We start from the raw sequence: 21,345 nt of genomic DNA on the forward strand, positions 1-21,345 counted from the left end.
GCACGCGGAAAAAAACTGACGAAGTTGAAGTTGTGATGGCGGACTGCTTTCGTATATTGTACGTGTCTTTTTTTTAGACTAATACAGAATTCTTAAAGATTGCTTGCGACTGACAGCACAACAGTATTCTTCGGACTAGTTTTCTCGAAGAGGCAGACATTGCTTGGATAATAAATCGAAATGCATAATTGACAAATTATCAAAAATTAACAAATTCAGTTTTTTAACCAACTATTTTATGGTACATATTGCAATGAAGAAATTGAAACCAGGGAGTTTGAAAGGCATGTCAATGTCGAAAGAATTTCGAGCATGGCACCCATTTCCGGATAGGCGTTGTCAAAAATGCAGTAAAGATACGCCGTTGTTCCGCTTACTTTTGGAACTGGACCGCCATTGTAGTTCTCCGCACACTTTGGGAACGAATATCTCGGAGTGGTGTCATTCTGAGAACTTCATCCGAGCGGATACTCGCTTTTTAAGCTCGCCGGTTAAATTCGTGCATTGTAATATGTATACCGCAACGTAACTAGCTAAATATGTAATTCGTGAAACTGTTTCAATTAGTCGAATACACATTTCAATTTCTTCGGAAAGTAAATGTCCGACTCTTCTAGTAATCCAACTCAAGGACTAGAATTGCGCTATCTGCCACAGCTATAGGCAGATATATAGGCGTGTACACTCTAAAAATAAAGCGTCCGGTATCTGATAGAATACGCCCGCAACATTGCGCAACTAAACCTCTAAAATAGCGAACTCGCACTCAATAGTGCATGTTATCAGCAACATATCTGCTCTTCAATGGTCGACGGACGAACGAGTGATAATCTTGCAGCATTTAAACCTCCTCTGGGTCTCTTCGCCTCTCTCATTATATATTTAGCGCGATGAACAAGGGCGAAATACATGTAGTACGATAAATCTGAAAGCATAACATAAATACGACACTAAGCAGAGGGGAACGCTAAGCCTGGTTCGAAGGACACCGCTAGCTTAGCTCTCAACCTACGGGCATCGAAGATGCGGCGGAGTGAGGATTTGAGCGCCCGCTTAGATATTTACGCGTTAGGATTACGTCATTCGGTCTTTATCCGCCTTAAGACTTGGCGCAACTGAGTACGGACGGTTCGCATACGATCAGACTCTCCAGCACGGAGAAGCAGACGACCGGAAGGCTTTGAGGAGACGTCTGCGTGTGCGAATGTGGAGGCACCAATCGGATGCGAGAAGTCTGATCACGTGTGCGCGCCGTGCCTAAACCGCGTGTAAACTATGCACGAGCCGCGGCGCGAACCTCATCTTTAAGTTAACGAGTCCTCGGCGGTGTCGCTTTAGTGACTTCTGCGTCGACCGCAGCAGCCGCCACAAGCCGTCTGCTCGGAGGCATCGAGGCCAGCCCACGAAGGTGGTGTGCGCTTACCACCATACAGCGATTTGCAACGTGAGCAGACGACAGCGCGATCTTCCTTTTAATGTCTTTTAGACAAGCCGTAACGAAGTGCTGCGGAAGTAACAGCAAAGAACGTACATGGGCAAACGCCGTACTGACCAAATTCCGATATGTGTGTGCCTATTGGCGCGGCCATCTGCTGACACCATGTGAGACGAATATCATGGTGGTTATGTGCGTCTTGTGAACATAGAGCTTCCGAGTGATTCTCTCATTCTTGGGAGGCCGTAATGATCGAACTTACGACTCGCGCGCTGACTTCACTTGACACGGATCTCACGTGGAGGTCACTGGCGAGAGACGTGAAGTAGTTTCTCCGTTGGAAACGCTTTCTAAGGGAGGGTTTATGGACAGCGAGCAGAAAGGTTTACCTGGCCGGTACATTGTTTTATGGGTTTGTGCTCGTTCTGCAATACTGTTGTATGTTTAAGAAATTCCGGACGCGGCCTCTGACCGTAATGCCTATAGTTCTTCGCTTGACGCAGGCCCCCAAACATCGCGTCCATTGGTGACCTAAGACAAAACCACAGAGTGGCTCGTTGAGAAGACATCAAGATGACAAACGTCGTGTTGGCATTGCGGGTAAGTGAACAGTATTGCCTTTCACGAGCCTTGATTCTTTGTTTTTTGGGGTCAGAAACGTCGTGCTATAGTCGGTATCGATCAACATCTTTAAAGGGCCCCTCACCAGGCCCCATAGCAAATATTGGTTACACGCTGGAATTGCTTACTTGTCCTTTAGAGAGCGTTCTGGCGCAAAAATTTTTCAAATCGTCTCATTAATAGCCGAGACAGAGATATTTCAGTGCCGCGAACCCATGATTTCAGGAGGCGAGCTCCACAGCCAAGCGAGACACTCTCTCCACTAGCCCCGTCTAGCCTCCGCGATCGAAATTCCTTCCCTACGTTGTCCCATACCGGCCCTATATAACGAAGTTGTACTAGCAACGAAAAACTTCGTTAAATCGCAAATTTCGTTAATTCGAGGTTTCAAGGGTTCTGAATTAAAAACAACTTCACAAATTCCCTGAGCATTCCGCATGAATAATATCTTCTTAGTAAGCATCTATAAACAAATCGCAAGAAGGTCTGGCTATAATAGCGCGGTTATGAGCGCCAGCGCGTGCGGTGCAGATCGCATCGAGAGGCATGCATCGACGTGGCTCGCAGCCTCCGAGATATGCGTGCGTTGGGTCGCGTGGGGCCGTTCATCTTGGACGCCATAGATGAACGCGCTTGAAGAGGAAGCTTGAGCTCGGGCCCAACTCCGATGCGGCCTATTCAAGTACATGTAAAACGCAAAAACGTTTTTCTGAGATAACCCCTGGAACGATTTTAATTAAGCTTGTTGCATTTGAGAGAGAAACCTAAATTCTAGTGACTGTTGGAAGCGGAATTTCGATTGGGGACCTGAATTTTGTTAAAAGAATTTTCAAATATTCGGAATTTCGAAAAAGAAATAGAAGCACGAAGTTTACAAACTAATATCTATGCATCAAGAATAGATATCGCTGTTCTCTAAACGGCATTCATTAGACCATTCAAAGCGGAGAAATTGGATATGTCAATTTATATATTGCGTGAACTTTTGAAATTGTGTGTAAGGGTTCTGCAAAAAGTGAATTTACACATTACTAAGTTCTTTTAGACTCATATGTAACGTGTCATCTTTGTCTTCTTTAGATGTACTATGAGATCCAATTCACAGAATTGTGATATCATTTTTCATTGCTGAGTTACGGAGTTGTAAACTTCATAGCTTCGTTTTCTGAAAATTTGTGATTTTTGGCAGTTATTATTAAAAGTATGACGACCTAAATCGAAAGTTAGAAACCAGCAGTCACTAAATTTTAAGTTTTTGTTTTAAACGCAACAAACCTCGTCAAATTTCGTGCAGTGGTTGCCGAGAAAAACGAATTCTCCTTTACATGTATTCAGATAGGAGCACCCGAGCTAAAGCTCCCTCTTAACGCCTGCAGCCGGCGCCCACAAATTACCTCGGCCGACATAGTATTTTGCTAGATTTGATAGCTATACAGGCCCCAACTACATGATCGAAATGGCAGGAAACTTCGTTAAATCAAAACGGTGTCGCGAAGTTACTTGATTAAATCACGAAAAATAAATGCACGGTTTTCAATGCAACTAAGATCGGGAAAATAAAAATAGTTCGTTACATCGCGAATTTTGCTAAATCGCGATTTGGTTGTATGCACTTGTATAAGGTGGATGCAGTGGAAGTAGTAAATGCAGTAAACCCTCGTTATATAGAACGAAATAATCGGGATATGAAACAGATTTCGTCATAAGCGCAATACTTCGAAACATGCATATACGTCACTCTGAGCTGGAGCATGCGGATTCCCCATTCCGCACTTTGCACTAAGCAAAGTCTGGCGCCACTCCACTTCGAAAATAATCCGCTACAAACTGCACATGAGCTAAATTCTGGACCGCGTCGAAGTTTTAATAAAGCGAGCTTTCGATATAAAGCGTACTAAATAACGGCATGATAACTTCTGAAGGGACAAGAAAAAACGAATATTAAACAAATCCACGTACTGCACCCATCATTCGCATATACACTGTAAAATAATCGACACCCTTAAAAGCAAATAGTGTGTAAATCTGTGTATAACTCACAGCCTTACGTCGGTGTAAGGATGCGAGCTATAGACAGATTTACGCCCTTATTCATTTTCAAGGGTGTCAGTCATTCTATAGTGCAGGGTAGCTGAACGATCTCGGCACTCGAGTTCTCTCTAGCAAATTTGTTCGAAACTCTCATGCTGCAGCCGACGTAAAAGAGACAATGACGATTATGTCCAAACAGAACTCCCACCTGTCTGTCCTGGTCGCGACAGTCCTGTTGCTGGCGTTGGCCGCCTCCGAAGAACAGCGAGGGTCGCAGGACAAGAAAAAGTTCGACTACTGCATTATCGGGGCCGGGCCGGCTGGCCTGCAGATGGCCTACTACCTGAAAAAGGCCGGCAGGGACTACAGGGTCTTCGAGAAGAGCAACATGACAGGTACATATATAGACGCGAGGCACGTAGGTGAGAATTAACCACAACTGCACACAACAGTTGAACTCCTTTATAACGAAGTGCTTGCATACTCCTAAATCATTCGTTATAGAGGTCACTTCGCTGTAAAGGCCGCGCACATCACAGCGCGCAATAGGAACCGGGACAGAATTATTCCTTCGCTATACAGGTCATTTCGTTGTAGAGGCGTTCGTTGTATAGAGGCATTCGTTGTATAGGAGCTCGCGACTGTACGTCGTCCATAACGCTTCTTCCCCGGACTCTGTTCTGCATTGTTATCGGAGGGCCGCCCGGTGAGCGTGCGATGCAAATGAATGTTTCATCTTTGTGTTGTTCTTCACGCTTTATTTTCTGTTCTGTCCCCTCCATCTTGATCTAACTCCTGTTTATCATTCACTAACCTTTTTCTATATACATGCCTGTACGTACGCGGAAAGCTTCCTGCAGAACGCGCTATGGGTAGTGGCACTTCTACAGCGATATCTGTCATGGTCTCACTCGATCCCCCGATCGTTTTTATGTCCGCCGGTGTCGTCGCTTGGAATACTAAAATGCTTTGCGAGAAAATTAAAAAAAGGGAAGAATTATTCTCACTGTACTCTAGGAAATCGAACTTACGACCAACAGATTGGCAGTCCACGACTCTACCTCTCAGCTACTCTTTTATTTTATCATTATTATCAGGCGGGAAACAAAACCGAAAATATATTACAGAGCGAGCATCGCCACACATTCAAAACTCGGGCAGCCAACACACCCATGCGTTCAACAAGTGCATCCAGTTGGGCAGATGTTCCTGTGCAGCATACGCACTTGCCACATAAGCTGCACTTTCATGATAAAAGGACCTTGTAGGTCGCGGGCTGTCGGCATGGCGATCACAAAGTCTCCCGACGGTGTATGGACCCAGTGTTATGAACATATAGGGAGAACCGCCAGTATTGCTTTTTTTTTTCTTGCGTGATATTTGTTGCAGACAGTTAACATATTGCATATGCAAGCATTACACAGGCAAAAGGTCCCAACACACCTTAGCTTAGATTTAAAAAAAATGACAACCCAACAATATGACAATGACAAATGACAATGACCGGCTCTTCTAATGCCACAAAAAACATGCCGCCAATGACACCCCTGAATGCTCCCTAACCTCTCGCTTCCCCAACTCCCTCCCATGCCTCCTCCTTTCTTTATTTTTTCTCTTGTTCTTTCTCTCTTTCTTTTTTCTTCGTCTTGGAGTCGCCCCGGCTTTTTTCCTTTTATTTCTTTTCTTTTCTCCCCGCCTTCCCACTCTCCCGCTCTTGTCCCCTCGTCTTGGGAACGAAGCTCACAGACGTCGGACGACAGCGCTCATTACCTCTGAAGTCTGTCCCTCTATAACCAGCCGCGACCGACAACACCCGCACGTGACCTCACTGCACTAACCCTTTAAAGCTAACATGCCGAGGATGACGAGGCCGCCTTTGACGAAGACAGGTCCTCCTATCGAAACATTGGCCAGCATTTCTGACGCACCTTATCCCTGTTTACAAACTAGTGTGCTATTCCATCTGTCAGCCCCTTTCTTGATATCGGACTTCAACGAAACCGAGCATATTTGCCTTCATAAAAGGGCGGCAACGACCAAGAACCAATCAATCGAGGGAACCATGCAATCCGATTCCCATTCTATGCGGTGATAGACGCGTTTTAGGTGCGCAAATCATTTGAATGAACTGTACAGACGAAAATACAACAGCAGAGAATGCGGATCTTTGAGAGCGCGATCGCTCCGGGAGCCCCCATGGCGGCAAAGGCCCACTCAACATTCGCGTATTAGATATAGATGACCGTCCGCACCTTCTTTATGCTCTAGCACGCTGCCTTCCTAGCTGCGGAGGCGATACTAGAATAAGTTCTCTTCGTCCGCATAGAATTATGCATATGTCGTGATTGCTATATATATATATATATATATATATATAATCTTCCCGCGTTCGGCTCCTCGTGTTTTACTGGTTGGGGCTGCAGCGTCGTCTTGATTTCTTCAAGGCTGCATAGCGTGAGGCCGAACGAATACTGTTTTAGCAGAGACAAGTGGCCAAGTCCGGAGAGGTAAATGAGGATCGAAGAAAAGCCGTCTCTTCACGTCACCTCTGGGAGGCGCAACTTCTACGAACAATACGACACACACAATTTTTTTTTCTAATTCTCCAAATGAGATCGCTCGCGTCTGCGAATGTTTACTTAGGGAAACGTCGCACGAAACAAACACCTATACGGCACATCACATTTCGCCAGGCAATCACTTCCAAGTAAAACTCTTGCTTGGGCTAGTTGGTTCATGCTTGAAGTAGTAAAGGCAAGGCGCAGAAGACCAGGACTCGGGAAGAAGAACACAAACGACAGGACCGGCGCCGGTCCTGTCGTTTGTGTTCTTCTTCCTGAGTCCTGGTCTTCTGCGCCTTGCCTTTACTACTTCAATCACTTCAACGCTCCGCGCTACGGTCGAAACTGTAATTTTATTTTTTCTTCGTGTAGGTTACTTCTTCGGTACGTACCCGAAGCACCGTAAGCTCATCAGCATCAACAAGCTCCACACAGGTCAGCAGAACCCGGAGTACAACCTCAGGCACGACTGGAACTCTCTGCTCAGCGACGACCCGTCGCTGCTCTTCAAGCACTTCTCGAGGGACTACTTCCCGCACGTGAGTCTGTGCGAACAACTTGATTTCATATATCCGGGTATGATAAACCTCTGCTGGAAGGGGAAGTTCGAATACCTGTGCGTGCGTTTCCGCGTCCTTGTGTGAGCTGTGTGCGCGTGTCTATCGTTGTTGTTTATGTTTTTCTTTTGTAGCCGTAGTAGTTGTGAAACGTTTTCCTATAGGTCGAAACGAAGCTGGCAATCGATGTAAGAAAACCCCAGCCGCACAAAGGGAAAAAAAAGTCGCATATTTGCCCGAAAATGCGAAGCATCGATTGCGATAACAAATTAGTGAACAGCTAGCTATACGAAGTAAGAATAGTAGCTTTATATGTCACAAACTTGAAAACATAGGCACACTAACTAAATTAACAAGCATGGTGTCACGCGCGCGCACGAGCAAACATGAACACATCGCACTCGATGACCGCGGAAACTCGCTGTTAGAACGCTGGAGTTAGGAAGCGCGGCAGCAGCAGCGAGCGAATTGTCCTTCGTGCTGCGTCTCGCATCAACGCGAACTAAGCCGCGAAAACGCAGCGCGTGGCGGCCCCGGCCGCCCGGAGCAGAACGCGCACCCCTCCCTACCCTCTCCTCATATCCTCGCGCGCGACAGAAGACGGCGCGCTTCCTCCCCGCATTCCTCGCTTGGGCGCGCGGGTTTGAGCCGCGGTCGCCCGCTCACTCTCGCGCGATTTCATTCGCACGTACAGCACACCGCGCGCGGCGACCATTTTATCGCCCTTGAACTTTACACGGAACCCCACGGCGACGCCGACGTCTACAGCGACAACAGAAACGCGCCTGGAATGTCCATACGATTGCCATATCGCAATAATAAAATTGAAATCGCGCAAACCGCAGGTTATATATTGAAGGAAAGACTGCTTCAGCAAGGTGAAAATACGCAAGCTACGTGTAACCATTCGTCCAGCAAACCACCTTGCTTAACGCGGTTTATATATGCTCGTAAACTTCGCACTCGGAACGGTAAGGTTGTTCGGCGCTGCGAGCTCCTCGCAACCCTGGTGTCCTCAAGTCGAACCGTTAGCTTCAGTGTACGTTTGCTCCAAGGCTGACGAGGCTTCTCTTGTCTGACCGCTTCCCCCGCCTCCGTCTTCCCCTGAACCCTTCGTCTTATTTTGGCTTCCTTCAAATCGCCGCACGTCCAGTTCCCTCTCGCTCAATCTCACCGCTCAGGCGGACGCCATGGTCAAGTACCTCGACGAGTACCGGCGCAAGCTCGGCCTCGACGTCCAGTTCGACAGCGAGGCGCGCAACGTTCGCCGGCTTCCCAGGGAGACGCCGACGGGCCACCGGTTCCAGTTCGAGGACCAGCGCGGGGACACGTACTCGTGCAAGTACATGCTCATGGCCAACGGCATGTCAAAGCCGAACGAGCCGTACTTCGAGGGCCACGAGATGACCGTGGGCTACGAGGAAGTGTCCACGGACGTGGCCGACTTCGAGGCCAAGACGGTGCTCATCCTGGGCCGCGGCAACTCGGCCTTCGAGACGGCGAACCACGTGGCCGGCGTGGCGAACTACGTCCACCTGCTGGCCAGCTCGCCCCCGCGCTTTGCCTGGAGCACGCACTACGTGGGAGACCTTAGGTACGGTCGACGCCGGCCTCGTGCAGAGAGGGTGTATACGCACATAGATAGAATCACGTACGGGACGGCACACACAAGGGGTGCGATCTTGTACGCGTTCCAAAATAGAACGGAGGAGGCGTTCCGTTCCACCGAACCGCACACGATTGGTCAATCTAAAACGTGACGAACGCCATGACGTCAATTGTGATGCGATATCTGCTGTCAATCATTCCGTGTCGTCTGCTGTCGGACGAACGCAACGGAACGCACAGCCTATCTCGAGACGTAAAGAACGGACCGCCTCCGTTCGATTTTGGAACGCGTACAAGATCGCACCCAAGGACAGTGCGTTGTCGAGCAATGTACGCCAAAGAGAAGCACAGAAAGTGGGTGTAAGTGGGACCTGTTAGCTGGCACCTATTTAGCACCAAAAGACAGACAGACAGACAGACAGACAGACAGACAGACAGACAGACAGACAGACAGACAGACAGACAGACAGACAGACAGACAGATATCTGCTGTCAATCATTCCGTGTCGTCTGCTGTCGGACGAACGCAACGGAACGCACAGCCTATCTCGAGACGTAAAGAACGGACCGCCTCCGTTCGATTTTGGAACGCGTACAAGATCGCACCCAAGGACAGTGCGTTGTCGAGCAATGTACGCCAAAGAGAAGCACAGAAAGTGGGTGTAAGTGGGACCTGTTAGCTGGCACCTATTTAGCACCAAAAGACAGACAGACAGACAGACAGACAGACAGACAGACAGACAGACAGACAGACAGACAGACAGACAGACAGACAGACAGACAGACAGACAGACAGACAGACAGACAGACAGACAGACAGACAGACAGACAGACAGACAGACAGACAGACAGACAGACAGACAGACAGACAGACAGACAGACAGACAGACAGACAGACAGACAGACAGACAGACAGACAGACAGACAGACAGACAGACAGACAGACAGACAGACAGACAGACAGACAGACAGACAGACAGACAGACAGACAGACAGACAGACAGACAGACAGACAGACAGACAGACAGACAGACAGACAGACAGACAGACAGACAGACAGACAGACAGACAGACAGACAGACAGACAGACAGACAGACAGACAGACAGACAGACAGACAGACAGACAGACAGACAGACAGACAGACAGACAGACAGACAGACAGACAGACAGACAGACAGACAGACAGACAGACAGACAGACAGACAGACAGACAGACAGACAGACAGACAGACAGACAGACAGACAGACAGACAGACAGACAGACAGACAGACAGACAGACAGACAGACAGACAGACAGACAGACAGACAGACAGACAGACAGACAGACAGACAGACAGACAGACAGACAGACAGACAGACAGACAGACAGACAGACAGACAGACAGACAGACAGACAGACAGACAGACAGACAGACAGACAGACAGACAGACAGACAGACAGACAGACAGACAGACAGACAGACAGACAGACAGACAGACAGACAGACAGACAGACAGACAGACAGACAGACAGACAGACAGACAGACAGACAGACAGACAGACAGACAGACAGACAGACAGACAGACAGACAGACAGACAGACAGACAGACAGACAGACAGACAGACAGACAGACAGACAGACAGACAGACAGACAGACAGACAGACAGACAGACAGACAGACAGACAGATAGATAGATAGATAGATAGATATAGCGAAGCACGACAAACCTGCCCCTGTCTCGAGGTTTCTTGCACTAAATTACTTTAGCTAACATGTCATATACAACTACACACGCTTCCGAAGGTGCGGGCTGCAAAGAATACAAGTACAGACACACAAAAACGCGGACATCATCAGTCTCTGGTGCAGCTCAAAGAACACTTGGGAAACACAGCACGATTAGGACAATAAGGAAGATAATACGTCAGAAGGAAGCGGGAAAAAAAGGGGGTGAGGGTTGATGTGAACGGGCGATATGAAATCGACGTGCGTGATATTTGGTGGGACACGCGCTATAGGTGACACTCCCGATACTGTAGAGCTGGAGTTACAGATAGGGTCAAGAACGAAGATGTGTCCTTCCCTCGTCCTTCGCGCGCAATGAGAACACTATTGGCATGGAGGCAGTGGCGCTGACTGAGGAGTCCGTAGTCACGTACACCCAGCCACAAAATATTGCATTCTAAATGTGTTTGCACCTTTACCGTTAGGGCCTTACAAAATTTTCTAGGGGATGACAACATAGCTCTAACTAGACGTGCGATGGCAAAAAGACGCAGTTGAAAACTATGTAATCGTTCTGACAGCTTTTTGCGCACAGAAACATCCGACGGGAGAGCTTTCATATCTCTCCCTGCGAAATTCCCTTGTCGGATATTTGTGTGCGCCCAAGGCTGTCAGAATGATTACATAGTTTTCAGCTGCGTCTTTTCGCCATGGCATGTCTAGTTAGAGCTCTGTTGTCGTCCCCTATAAAATTTTGTAAGGCCCTAATGGTAAAAGTGTCAGTGCGATAAGAAAACACCCTTCAGGATGTAAAACATTCTTAGAGTGTACGGAACACGAAATCTGAGAAAAAAACTGTCTGAGGAAATCTGAGAAAAGCCACACAACGCAGCCTGGTATTCGCATATGCAGCCTCCACTATAGTATATGTGAACAACGTTGTGAAGTTAGCTTTTACTGACTACACTGTTACAGGCTGCTCGGAAACTGAACGTTTTCTTAGATCCCGCGGTCCGTAAACTTTTGTGGCCGGATGTATACGCGTTTGGTATTTGTGCCTGGAAGTCCCTTTGATATCACACACGTGTCTTTGAGCGTCACACGCCTTCTCGCTCTGCTTCGGCCTTACGCCTGATTTTTCTTATTTGCTCTTCGCCCGCCTTGCACGTGCCTCCTCTCCCCTCTTGTCGCACACTCGACGCCCTCGTGTGGTGACGGTGCAGTTTCGAGCACCGCGGTCTCAGAAATGGAAGGACGCAGGTTCGACTCCACGTGATATAGCTTTCATATTTTTTTTTCTACAACGGGCTACGCACGCACGCAGGGCCGTGAACAACGAGCTGCTGGACCACTACCAACTCAAGTCGCTGGACGGCCTGCTCGAGGCCAACCTGAACATCCTGCAGCTGGTGCGCACGAAGTCCGGCAAGATGGCGCTGCAGCTGCGAAACGACAGCGCCTACAACTACGCGCCGCCCGAAGACGAGTACGACGTGGTCGTCCGCTGCCTGGGCTTCACGTACAACGACGACATGTTCTCGCCGTGAGTGCACACTCCGTGCACCGCATATTATATATATATATATATATATATATATGTATATATATATATATATATACATATATAAACATACTATAGGCGGTTAGTCAGTAAGAGAACGTTCCGTAGGTTACAGCTAGCAATATACTACTAAAGGACCCGCTTCAGCAGTGCGTTAATCGAGGCCGTAGTGTGGTCGGTTTGTAAAGACTATATATGTTTCCAAGACGAACTGTTTAAAGGCTAGTTAAAAACTGGCGTCGTAAAGTTAAGGTGTCGGAAGGTAGTTTGTCCTGGGGAGGAAGACAAATGCTGCGGCCAGCAATGTCTCTGCCTTGACCGGCTTATAGCTTAGCGTACTGCAAGGAGGTGCGCTTAGACATGCGCCTTCGTGTGCCTCGCTCTGTCCTTTTCTTCCAAGCGTATATACCACAGCACAGTATAAATTACCAAATCGCCAAAGAAGTCGCCACAGCTTATGCATGGCGTGTTGGAGAGCCAAAAGGTCTGTCGGGTCTTACATACAGAACGACTGAGGGTTGAGCATGCTGAAGTTGGTATATAGAGATTCACACGTTGGTTGGTTCACGCGGGGCCCGAGGCCGTTCTCGAGCAGCCTCGCGATTTCGCATACTCGAAGCGGCTGAATTAAAAGACGCGACTTGTGTGTGTGTGCGCGCAGGTGCACGAAGCCTGAACGGGCCACAGGACGGAAGGCCAAGTTCCCTCTCGCCAACCGCGACTTCGAGTCCGCCAACGTACCGGACCTGTACTTCGTCGGCTCCGCGGCCCACTCCCTGGACTTCAGGGAGACCGCCGGGGGATTCGTCCACGGTTTCCGATACACGTGTACGCATCGCGCACCGGCGACGTGTCCGTGCGTCGCCGCAGTACCATAGTTACCAAAAGCAAAGCAAGAACTAAACTTTCTCTATATTGGAGCTATAGCATATTTTTTAGACAGCCAGATAACTTCGCCTCGAACTTCTTCCATCGTGCCGTTGACTTACTTTCCGGAACCGTAAATCTCTAAAAGCCGTCGTCACAAGGCAGCGGCGTTGAGCGGCGACTTCGACACATGCACAGCTATATATAGTGCTCGGCAAATGAAGCGCGATGCACAGAACTCGCATGGCGGCCGGCACGTTTTAAGGGGCGGGGGGGGGTGAGGAGGGAGGGGCATAAGTGAGTGCCGGTTGGTCGCTAAGGGGCCGTACGCCGTCACAGTGCATCACAGGGATTTTCGCTGTCGTAGTACACAAAAAAAAAAAGTCGCTGTTTCGCCCGAAAGGCGAATCATCGATTGAGATAACAAATGCGTAGACAGCTGTACAAAGTAAGATCAGTAGCTTTATCGGCCGTATAAACTTGCAAACATTCGCTTACTACCTAAGTTAACAAGCATGGTGTAACCGCGTACAAGCAAACAGGCGCACATCTCACTCGATGACCGCGGACTCTCGCTGTCAAAGCGATGGCGCGAGGAAGCGCGGCAGCAGCAGCGAGCGAAGTGGCCCTTCGGGCTGCGTATCGCTTCAGCGCAAACTGAGCGGCGAGAACGGAGAACGCACAAAAGTACCAGCCGCCGTCGCACCTAGACTCAGCCCCCGACGGAGAGAGAGAGTAAAACATCTTTATTTATAATATTTGAGTGGCGAGAGCAGTGTGGGAGGAACCCTCAGTCCAGGGTCCCTAAGATGATTCCGGCGATGTTTCGAGCCCGTTGTATCACAGCTCGGAGGACCTTGGGAGGTCCGTCGCGGCGGGCATCGTCCCACAGCTCTTTGTTGCGTAGGGGGTAAAGGAGAGTTGGCAAGGGAGGAAAGAGGTTAGCAGTGCACTCAATCGTGACGTGGAAGATTGTGGGCGAGCTGCCACAGCCAAGGCAACGATCTGCATAACAGTGTGGGTAGCATTTATTGAGAGAGACAAGATTTGGAAAAGTTGCGGTTGTAACTGGCGTAATGCCACTGCTTCCTCCCGCGAGAAGGACGGCGGTGGTGCGGCGTGGGTGCGACGAATGCGTGTATAATGACGGAGTGTCTTTGTAACGGAGCAAGGGATCCTCCCCCCCTCCCCCCCCCCCCCCACTGAACTAGTCGCCTCACCACGCCGAGTTGCCCGGAGGGAAATTTCTCGGGCAACCGCATGTGCGCGTTCGTAACTCGGCAGCGAGGTATGACCAGGGGTCCAGAGTAAGTGGATTCGGGGAGATGTGGTTGGTGTATTTTTCGGGATCTGTTTGAGAATCTGGTGCGCCGCTCTCGGGATGCCATGTCCATCGCTTTCAACATAGCACGCGTGCGGCCGCGCAATGTTCAGTTGCTCCTGGAGTACAATAACCCCGCCCCCCTCCCCTCCCCAAGGGGCCATGCGCGCGACGGAAGACGGCGGGTTTCCTACCCGCTTTCGTCCTCTGCACGCACAAGATTCAGCCGCAGTCGCCGTGACGTCACGGATTTCTCACCATGAGGTCATGTCTGCTAGGGCGCAGCTCGCTTTTTTAAAGGTAAAAATGGACTATGAGCACTGTACTCTAAAAAGGCCAAAAGAGTGATTATAAAATACTGATGGGCTAGCTGGTGAGCCATGATATTGAAGCAGCGCACTTACATCCAGTCCAGGGCCTGTGTATGCCCTTTCTATGTGTACGTGTACGTGTCAGATGTAAATGCGCTGCTTCAATATCGAAAGTGTGAACTAAATTTTCAAGTACGACTAATTTTTACTGAGCGACAACGGCCCAAACACGAAAAAAAAGACATTGTAATCTGTGACGTCACACTGGCTTGCAGGGGAGCGCGAAATTCACGAAAAGAAACTTCGATCTTCATTGTCACTTCTAACAATCAGAATATTACACTGAAATCAGCCTAACCAACTTTTCTTTTTAACCTTAGTGCCCTATTAAAGGTTGGCCCTTTGTACCGAGTGGTTACAGAGGTCGCCTTGCCATACAGGGATAATTGTCACTCTCATCCATGGCCTGACGGGTTTCTCCTGTCCCCCTTCTCCTGCCAATCGTCCAGCTTTCTCCTAGCTTATCTCCGCGACCTGTACTTCCGCACGGCGCCGCGTAGGCATGACGTCACCGCGAATCAATGTGCGCAGCGCGCGCCCTCCACCGGCTGCTGGAGTGGAAGAACCACGGCGTGCCCTGGCCCAGCGAGCGGCGACCCCTGGCGCAGCTGACGGACGCCATCTTGACGCGGGTCAACGAGGCCTCGGGCATCTACCAGATGCACCACTTCCTCGGCGACGTCGTCATCGTCGACCGGTACGTATGCACGACGCGAGAAATCGATTTAAGGCAGTAAGCTTGCTGGGCTGGATGGTGGTTATTCGTACAAGGGGACATTGCACTAGCGCGTAAAAAGCGACGGTGACAGGAACACGAAAAAGCGTTCCGTGCGTCCTTTTCATGTTCCTGTCCATGTCCGTTTTTACGCGCTAGTGCAATGTCCCCTTATGCGAAAATCGACTTTAGGCAATACGAAGTGTGGACCGGAAGCTCTGCAGCCAATATGCGAGCGTTTGCGAGAACTATTTCCTGCGTACTGCAGGGGGAGGGGGGGGGGTGTAACCTGGGACCAATTAAGTGCTCGGGGTCGGAAGTACACGAGGCCGGACGAGTATTACAAGCGTTTCCTTTGAAATTGACGTAGTGGACGATCCCACCAAGCGATCGCTATTTTAATGCGAAGCATTGTCGACGAGTTCAACCCATTTTTTTTTTTTGTAACGGGTATCTCTAGCCTCTTTCGCGAAACACGAAAACGCTCTACAAGTGTGGCTTATGTCAAATTCCCTTGATATCTACGTGCGGGCATCTAAATTTTGAATGAAGGAACCGTACATAGGAATCGCTAATGTCTGTGGGCTGAAAGAAGAGTATTCACTTTAGATTGATATATTACGTCGAAAGAAAAAGACAGCTGAAGAGCACGCATTTGACCAAGGGAGAGGGACAAGCGAGTGTTATAGCACGTCGTTTAATGCTGGGTATCTTGTACATAAAACATTCGGGGAGGGGGGGGGGCACCTGTCACGTGGTCCCTTCCGCCTCACCGCCACGCTGGCTATTCTCTTTGTTCACGTTCCCATGGCGCTGCTTTCTTTTATTCTCTTTAAGTGGCCCTGAAACCCTTTATGAACATAGAAAATAAAAGTGGCCGATCTGCTAACGAGGCCCCTGTGAACATGCGAGCCAAATATTATTGCACTGTATATGCAGCAGGAAACTTACAATCTCGTGTCGAAAGCAGTGAACAGTCGCTTGCTCTCGCATCCGCAACGCCGTCACCGAAAGCATCTGGCCCACCAACGCTACTGGCAGATTTCGTGATCGCGAGAACCTTCTCGGTAATACACAATTGCTAATTTTGCAATTGCTAATAAATGAAAAATATTAATGTCTGCGATATAAAAAGAACGAAAAAAAAAAGGGGGTTTCACCTTTGCACTGCGCGTAGCTGCGTCAGCTGCACGTGGCCTCCGAGATGGCAGCGGCGTGCTGCCTAGCCTATTCTACTGCGGTCGCCGCGGGGGGGCCGCGACGAGCGCCTTCATCGCCGCGAATCTCCGAGGCTTCGCCCTCTTGGCATAGCCGCGTAGCTTCCAGCGCCCTAGCGGAGGCGAAACTAGAGATAAAGCCGGGTATCGGTGCGATAACTGCTCTTACGCTTGAATGATTCGAAAAGAAAACTCCGGCATCAGATTCGTGGGGCGACGTACATTAAAGGGAGGCTACATTCTATAGTTAGAAAAAAAATAGCGCTAGTGCAAACAAACTCCGCTAGTCAACTCCCGCAAACGGTTAGCCAATCCGCGCTTCCCTCCGATCGTTGCCAGGAGCAAACTGGAGTTCGAGTACCTGCAGGAGTTCCCGCTGCCGCTGCTGCCGCAGTTCGAAGAGAAGACGGGCCGCAAGGTGGAGGGAAAGGAGGTGATCGTGGTGGCGCTTCGTTACAATCCGGACTTCTCGGGACCCCGGCTGGACACCTTCCACTCGCAGCGCTCGACCGACGACGTGGAGAAGGCGCACCTGTCCAACTTCCTACACCCGGTCATCTACTACTACAACCGCCTCGCCCAGGCACCCGGTGAGCCGTGCGGGCCGTTTTGGGACACGAGGAGTGTAAGGAAACGAGAATGAGTTTTAGCCTGTATGAACCTCATCTTCGGAACAGCACTGAACACTGAAAAGGCAACGCATGCGACAGCGCTGTCGCATGCATACCTGACAACCTGTATACCTTCTGTGGTAGAGAAGCTACTACGTAAACAGGGATAAAGTGCCTCAGAAAGGCACTTCATCCTCTGAGGCATATTATGCCTGTTTATGTAACTTCTATACCCCAGGGTGATACTCTATCTGTCGGCCTCCTTCCTGATTTTCGTCCCGTGAACACTAATATTCGTTAAAATATCTAGATGACGTTATATTGCAAGGATGGGAAGGCGGCGAGAACTTAGCGTGCACCTTTATTTAATGTTTGCCCTCAGCTAGTGCGTAACTTCCGTGGCATAGATACACACTTTATTAACGATGATTTACATTTAGCCGCAGCACGCGGAACATAAGCGGCGGCAAACTTGTAAAATTCGAAACTGACAAGCAACACACTGTTTAGAGATCACAGCGACTCATTCAATGTGAGCATATGAGCGTTTTCTTCTTTTTTTTTTGCATTTCGCGGTCCTCGTGGAAACGCGGACGCGTCGCGAACGGGATCGAACCCGCCGCGACCTCGATCTCCGAGCAGCAGGATTCCACGTCCACGAGGGTTGCACACGGCAGGTTGGATTCTTATAGGCTGGCGTCGCCGTGATGTCCACTGATTCTGGATACTTCCTTTTTATATATACAGGAAGCGCGACGCTAATGCCATTCATTCTCCTTTGAAAATTGCGTATAATATCGCACTGAACATTTTGCACCTTTATGGGTGAATAAAGGGTGTTTCATTGTCCCGCGGCTAGCACGTACCCTGACGTTTAAGGGCCAAGATTGAATCGTTGCTGAGGGCCAGTGAAAGTATCTTGTTTGTAGACTCTTTTTGTGGCGAGTAATAATGATTAAAGCTGTGAGTACATGACACGAAAAGTGAAGGAAGTAAATTTTCCAAGCTATCATTGTCAAATTCTCTTTTGTCAGATATATCTGCGAGCCCAAGGTTGTCACAGTTATTAGTTTTCAACAACGCCTTGTTCTCATCGCACGCCTATAGTTAGACCTGGCCGTTGAGCCATAGTTTATACTGCCCTAATGGTAGGTGCGTTGCCCATGCGACAAGCCAACACCATCATGGCCGTGAAATTCCTCTAGAGTGTGGTCTACCTGGAGCTTTAGAAGTTAAGCTGAAGAAGCTTTTTACGGTGTCCGCTCTAAGTGGTGCTCTTTGCAGCGGGCGAACGTGTAGAAGAGCTCGAGAACCGCCACGGCAACCCCAGCGTTCCGGTACCCGACAAGATTCACCACATGCTCGAAGACTTCCTGACGCGCTGGACGTCGCCGCACCTGCACGTCGAACCGCTGCGAAGGTATTCAAGCTTATACGCGGTTGACGCCTACACGCGTACGCGATGACCGCATTAACCGAAACCGAAACCGCATTAACCGAAACCGCATTACTCTCTACGCGTCCGCATTCCTAAACATGTGGTTCCGGAAGTATACGCCAGTTATCGAAAGAAATTCGGCTCTCCCGCGACGTCACGGAACCGAGCCATTGGCTGGTGCATCCACGTGAAATTATTGGAAATTCCGTGGAAACTGAAAAGAAAGAGAGCTTAAAATTTCTTTTTTTTCCCCCTGAATGAGTGCAAGTAGAGTTCCCCAAGTAATACACTTTACCATGTCTAAACTGATATACTGTTATCGAAAAAACCACGAGCAGAGTAGTTGACATGAAATTTTCCCGCTTCTCATTTCCGGCCGTAAATCAAGATCCCAGGCCTCCAGACCCTATAAGTGCTGGCAAAATTCCAGCGCGCCCGAAATATCAGACTATAACAGATTTTCTGCGAGCCACTTTCGATTTCGTTTCCCGGGAAATGCATGTGGGGCCCAAGGTGCCAAGAATCACTTGCTCCCTCATACTTTTTCTTTTGTTATTGTGAAAACTCCGGTTCAGTTTACTATATTATAGAGAAGGGTTAACCAGCACGAGTGACCACTCCCGTATACAGTGAGGACACCTTCCGTACTGCAGTAGGGCGGCAAGTTGCGCTAGTTTGTGGAAGTGTCACCTTGTAACACGGGGGTTGCTGCGCTACGAACACACGGACGACGTCTAGAAGCATAGAAATGGACGCCACGCGCACAGTCCTGTCCAATTCTACTTCTGTCGTCTGCGTGTTTTGCGCTATAAACACACGGACGACAGAAGTATAGAAATGGACAGGACGCACACAGTCCTGTCCATTTCTACAGTCCTGTCCATTTCTACTTCTGTCGTCTGCGTGTTTTGCGCTATAAACACACGGACGACAGAAGTATAGAAATGGACAGGACGCACACAGTCCTGTCCATTTCTACAGTCCTGTCCATTTCTACTTCTGTCGTCTGCGTGTTTTGCGCTATAAACACACGGACGACAGAAATATAGAAATGGACAGGACGCACACAGTCCTGTCCATTTATACAGTCCTGTCCATTTATACTTCTGTCGTCTGCGTGTTTTGCGCTATAAACACACGGACGACAGAAGTATAGAAATGGACAGGACGCACACAGTCCTGTCCATTTCTACAGTCCTGTCCATTTCTACTTCTGTCGCCTGCGTGTTTGCAGCGCAGCAACCCTGCAGTATTACAAGGTGACACTTCCACAACCTGGCAGGCGGGCACGTGCATGCAGCTGCAAATTGCGCGTTCTGCAAAATCCACGCGCAGGTTCCTGGAATCGTGCCTGGGTGTGGACCTGCGTCGCTACCGAAGCACAGAGTGCTTCGCCAAGCTCCTGGACGGGGCGGCGGCGGACGTGACGTCACCGCTGCCGCTGAATTGCGTGCAGCGGCCCGAGTTCGAGACCGGCAGCCACTTCCTGCACTCAGAGCACGACGACACCTTTGCACGGAACTAGGTCGACCACGGCTTGCCGCCGACCACAGTGGAAAGCCGATGAGGGCAGCTCTGTGTACATAATAACGCTCTGCACACCGTCCCATTTCCCTAACCTCGGGCCCAGCAAGCTATAATTTCATATTCCCATGCTCGTGCTTGTGGAGTCGACATCGCTGGACACGGGCCGAAAAAAAAAAACAAGTGGAATGAGGGGAGGGGATGCAGGGTCAATACTGCTATTTATATTCGCTCATTCACGCGCCCACCAGATACGTGTGATGCAAATCGGCATAGATGTATGTATCACGTGAACAAGTTGCTTCTCTGTATAAAGAATTGTTGTGATGCCGTATTTGTGTGAAATATCTCGCAGGCATCGTGACAGGTTTTGGCTTTGTCCGTTTTAGATCCGAGCTTGAGGCCAACAGCAACGCAATTTCACTTTGGTTAAATTTGTTATAAATGAGTAGTATATATACCATGCACTGAATCAATATTGACAAAGCCGCAGGTCTGGTAGTCATAACGTTTTCTTGTTAGCTGTCTCTACAACAGCACCTGAGCAGACGACGCATGCACCTGGTGGCCTTCTGTCTCTTAGGCGAAAGTTTCAGCACACTGCACCTCCGAGATTCTTTCAACACTCCGCGCGGGTGCTGCCTCATCTTGGAGGCCATGCGTCACTTACGGTTAGGGCTTGCCGGCGTTTTTTTATTTTTCGGTATCAAAGACGGCTGTTTCTTGCGAGCTTCTCGTGACGCTTGCGAGCTCGCATATTAAACGCCAAATGTTACACCCCCGGAGGTCTCTCTCTTTCTATTTCTACATTACCTTAGGCTTTTCATCCGATCCAAAATTTCATTGCAGTTGGCTTTTCATTGAAGCTTGTGGTTTAACATAATACAGGGACTATAAGAGAAGCCATACTAAAAGGTTCCTATTGACTTTGGCCACCTGGTGTTCATTGGCGTGCACCACCAAAAACATGGCACACGAGTATTTTACGTACCTCTCATGGCCACCCTCATTAGTACGTAGCTGTGCCGGTCCCGAGCCGAACCCACGAACCAGCGTTCAAGAGCTGAGTGTCTCGGCCGCTGAGCTACTGCAGTGCGTAGATCAAATCTTAACAACGAAGAAGCACCGCACAGATACATACACTCCTCAAAATGAAGCTGCCATGTCCTATCTCACTGTCACATTCTAGTATGAAA

The 21,345-nt window shown here is 49.3% G+C and overlaps 1 protein-coding gene across 1 annotated transcript; it reads left to right on the top strand.

The window, feature by feature from the left end:
• Window positions 1-1,942: 1,942 nt before the first annotated feature.
• On the top strand, window positions 1,943-20,580 carry LOC142590995 (FAD-dependent oxidoreductase domain-containing protein 2-like). The gene is made up of 10 exons (XM_075703370.1): window positions 1,943-2,035; window positions 4,287-4,482; window positions 7,021-7,187; window positions 8,387-8,799; window positions 11,849-12,067; window positions 12,747-12,913; window positions 15,176-15,341; window positions 16,916-17,175; window positions 18,472-18,607; window positions 19,961-20,580. The coding sequence occupies exons 1-10, from the start codon at window positions 2,009-2,011 to the stop codon at window positions 20,148-20,150; spliced, it is 1,941 nt and encodes a 646-aa protein (XP_075559485.1). The 5' UTR covers window positions 1,943-2,008; the 3' UTR covers window positions 20,151-20,580.
• Window positions 20,581-21,345: the final 765 nt, after the last annotated feature.

This window comes from Dermacentor variabilis, chromosome 8, assembly GCF_050947875.1.
Source record: "Dermacentor variabilis isolate Ectoservices chromosome 8, ASM5094787v1, whole genome shotgun sequence".
Taxonomy (NCBI): Eukaryota; Metazoa; Arthropoda; class Arachnida; order Ixodida; family Ixodidae; genus Dermacentor; species Dermacentor variabilis.

What these genes read in the sequence shown, in the direction of transcription:
- LOC142590995 (XM_075703370.1), top strand. Translation starts at nt 2,009, where the DNA reads ATGACAAACGTCGTGTTGGCATTGCGG. An exon ending in CGAGAAGAGCAACATGACAG is followed by an intron (nt 4,483 to 7,020) that starts GTACATATATAG and finishes TTCTTCGTGTAG; the next exon opens with GTTACTTCTTCGGTACGTAC. An exon ending in CACGTCGAACCGCTGCGAAG is followed by an intron (nt 18,608 to 19,960) that starts GTATTCAAGCTT and finishes ATCCACGCGCAG; the next exon opens with GTTCCTGGAATCGTGCCTGG.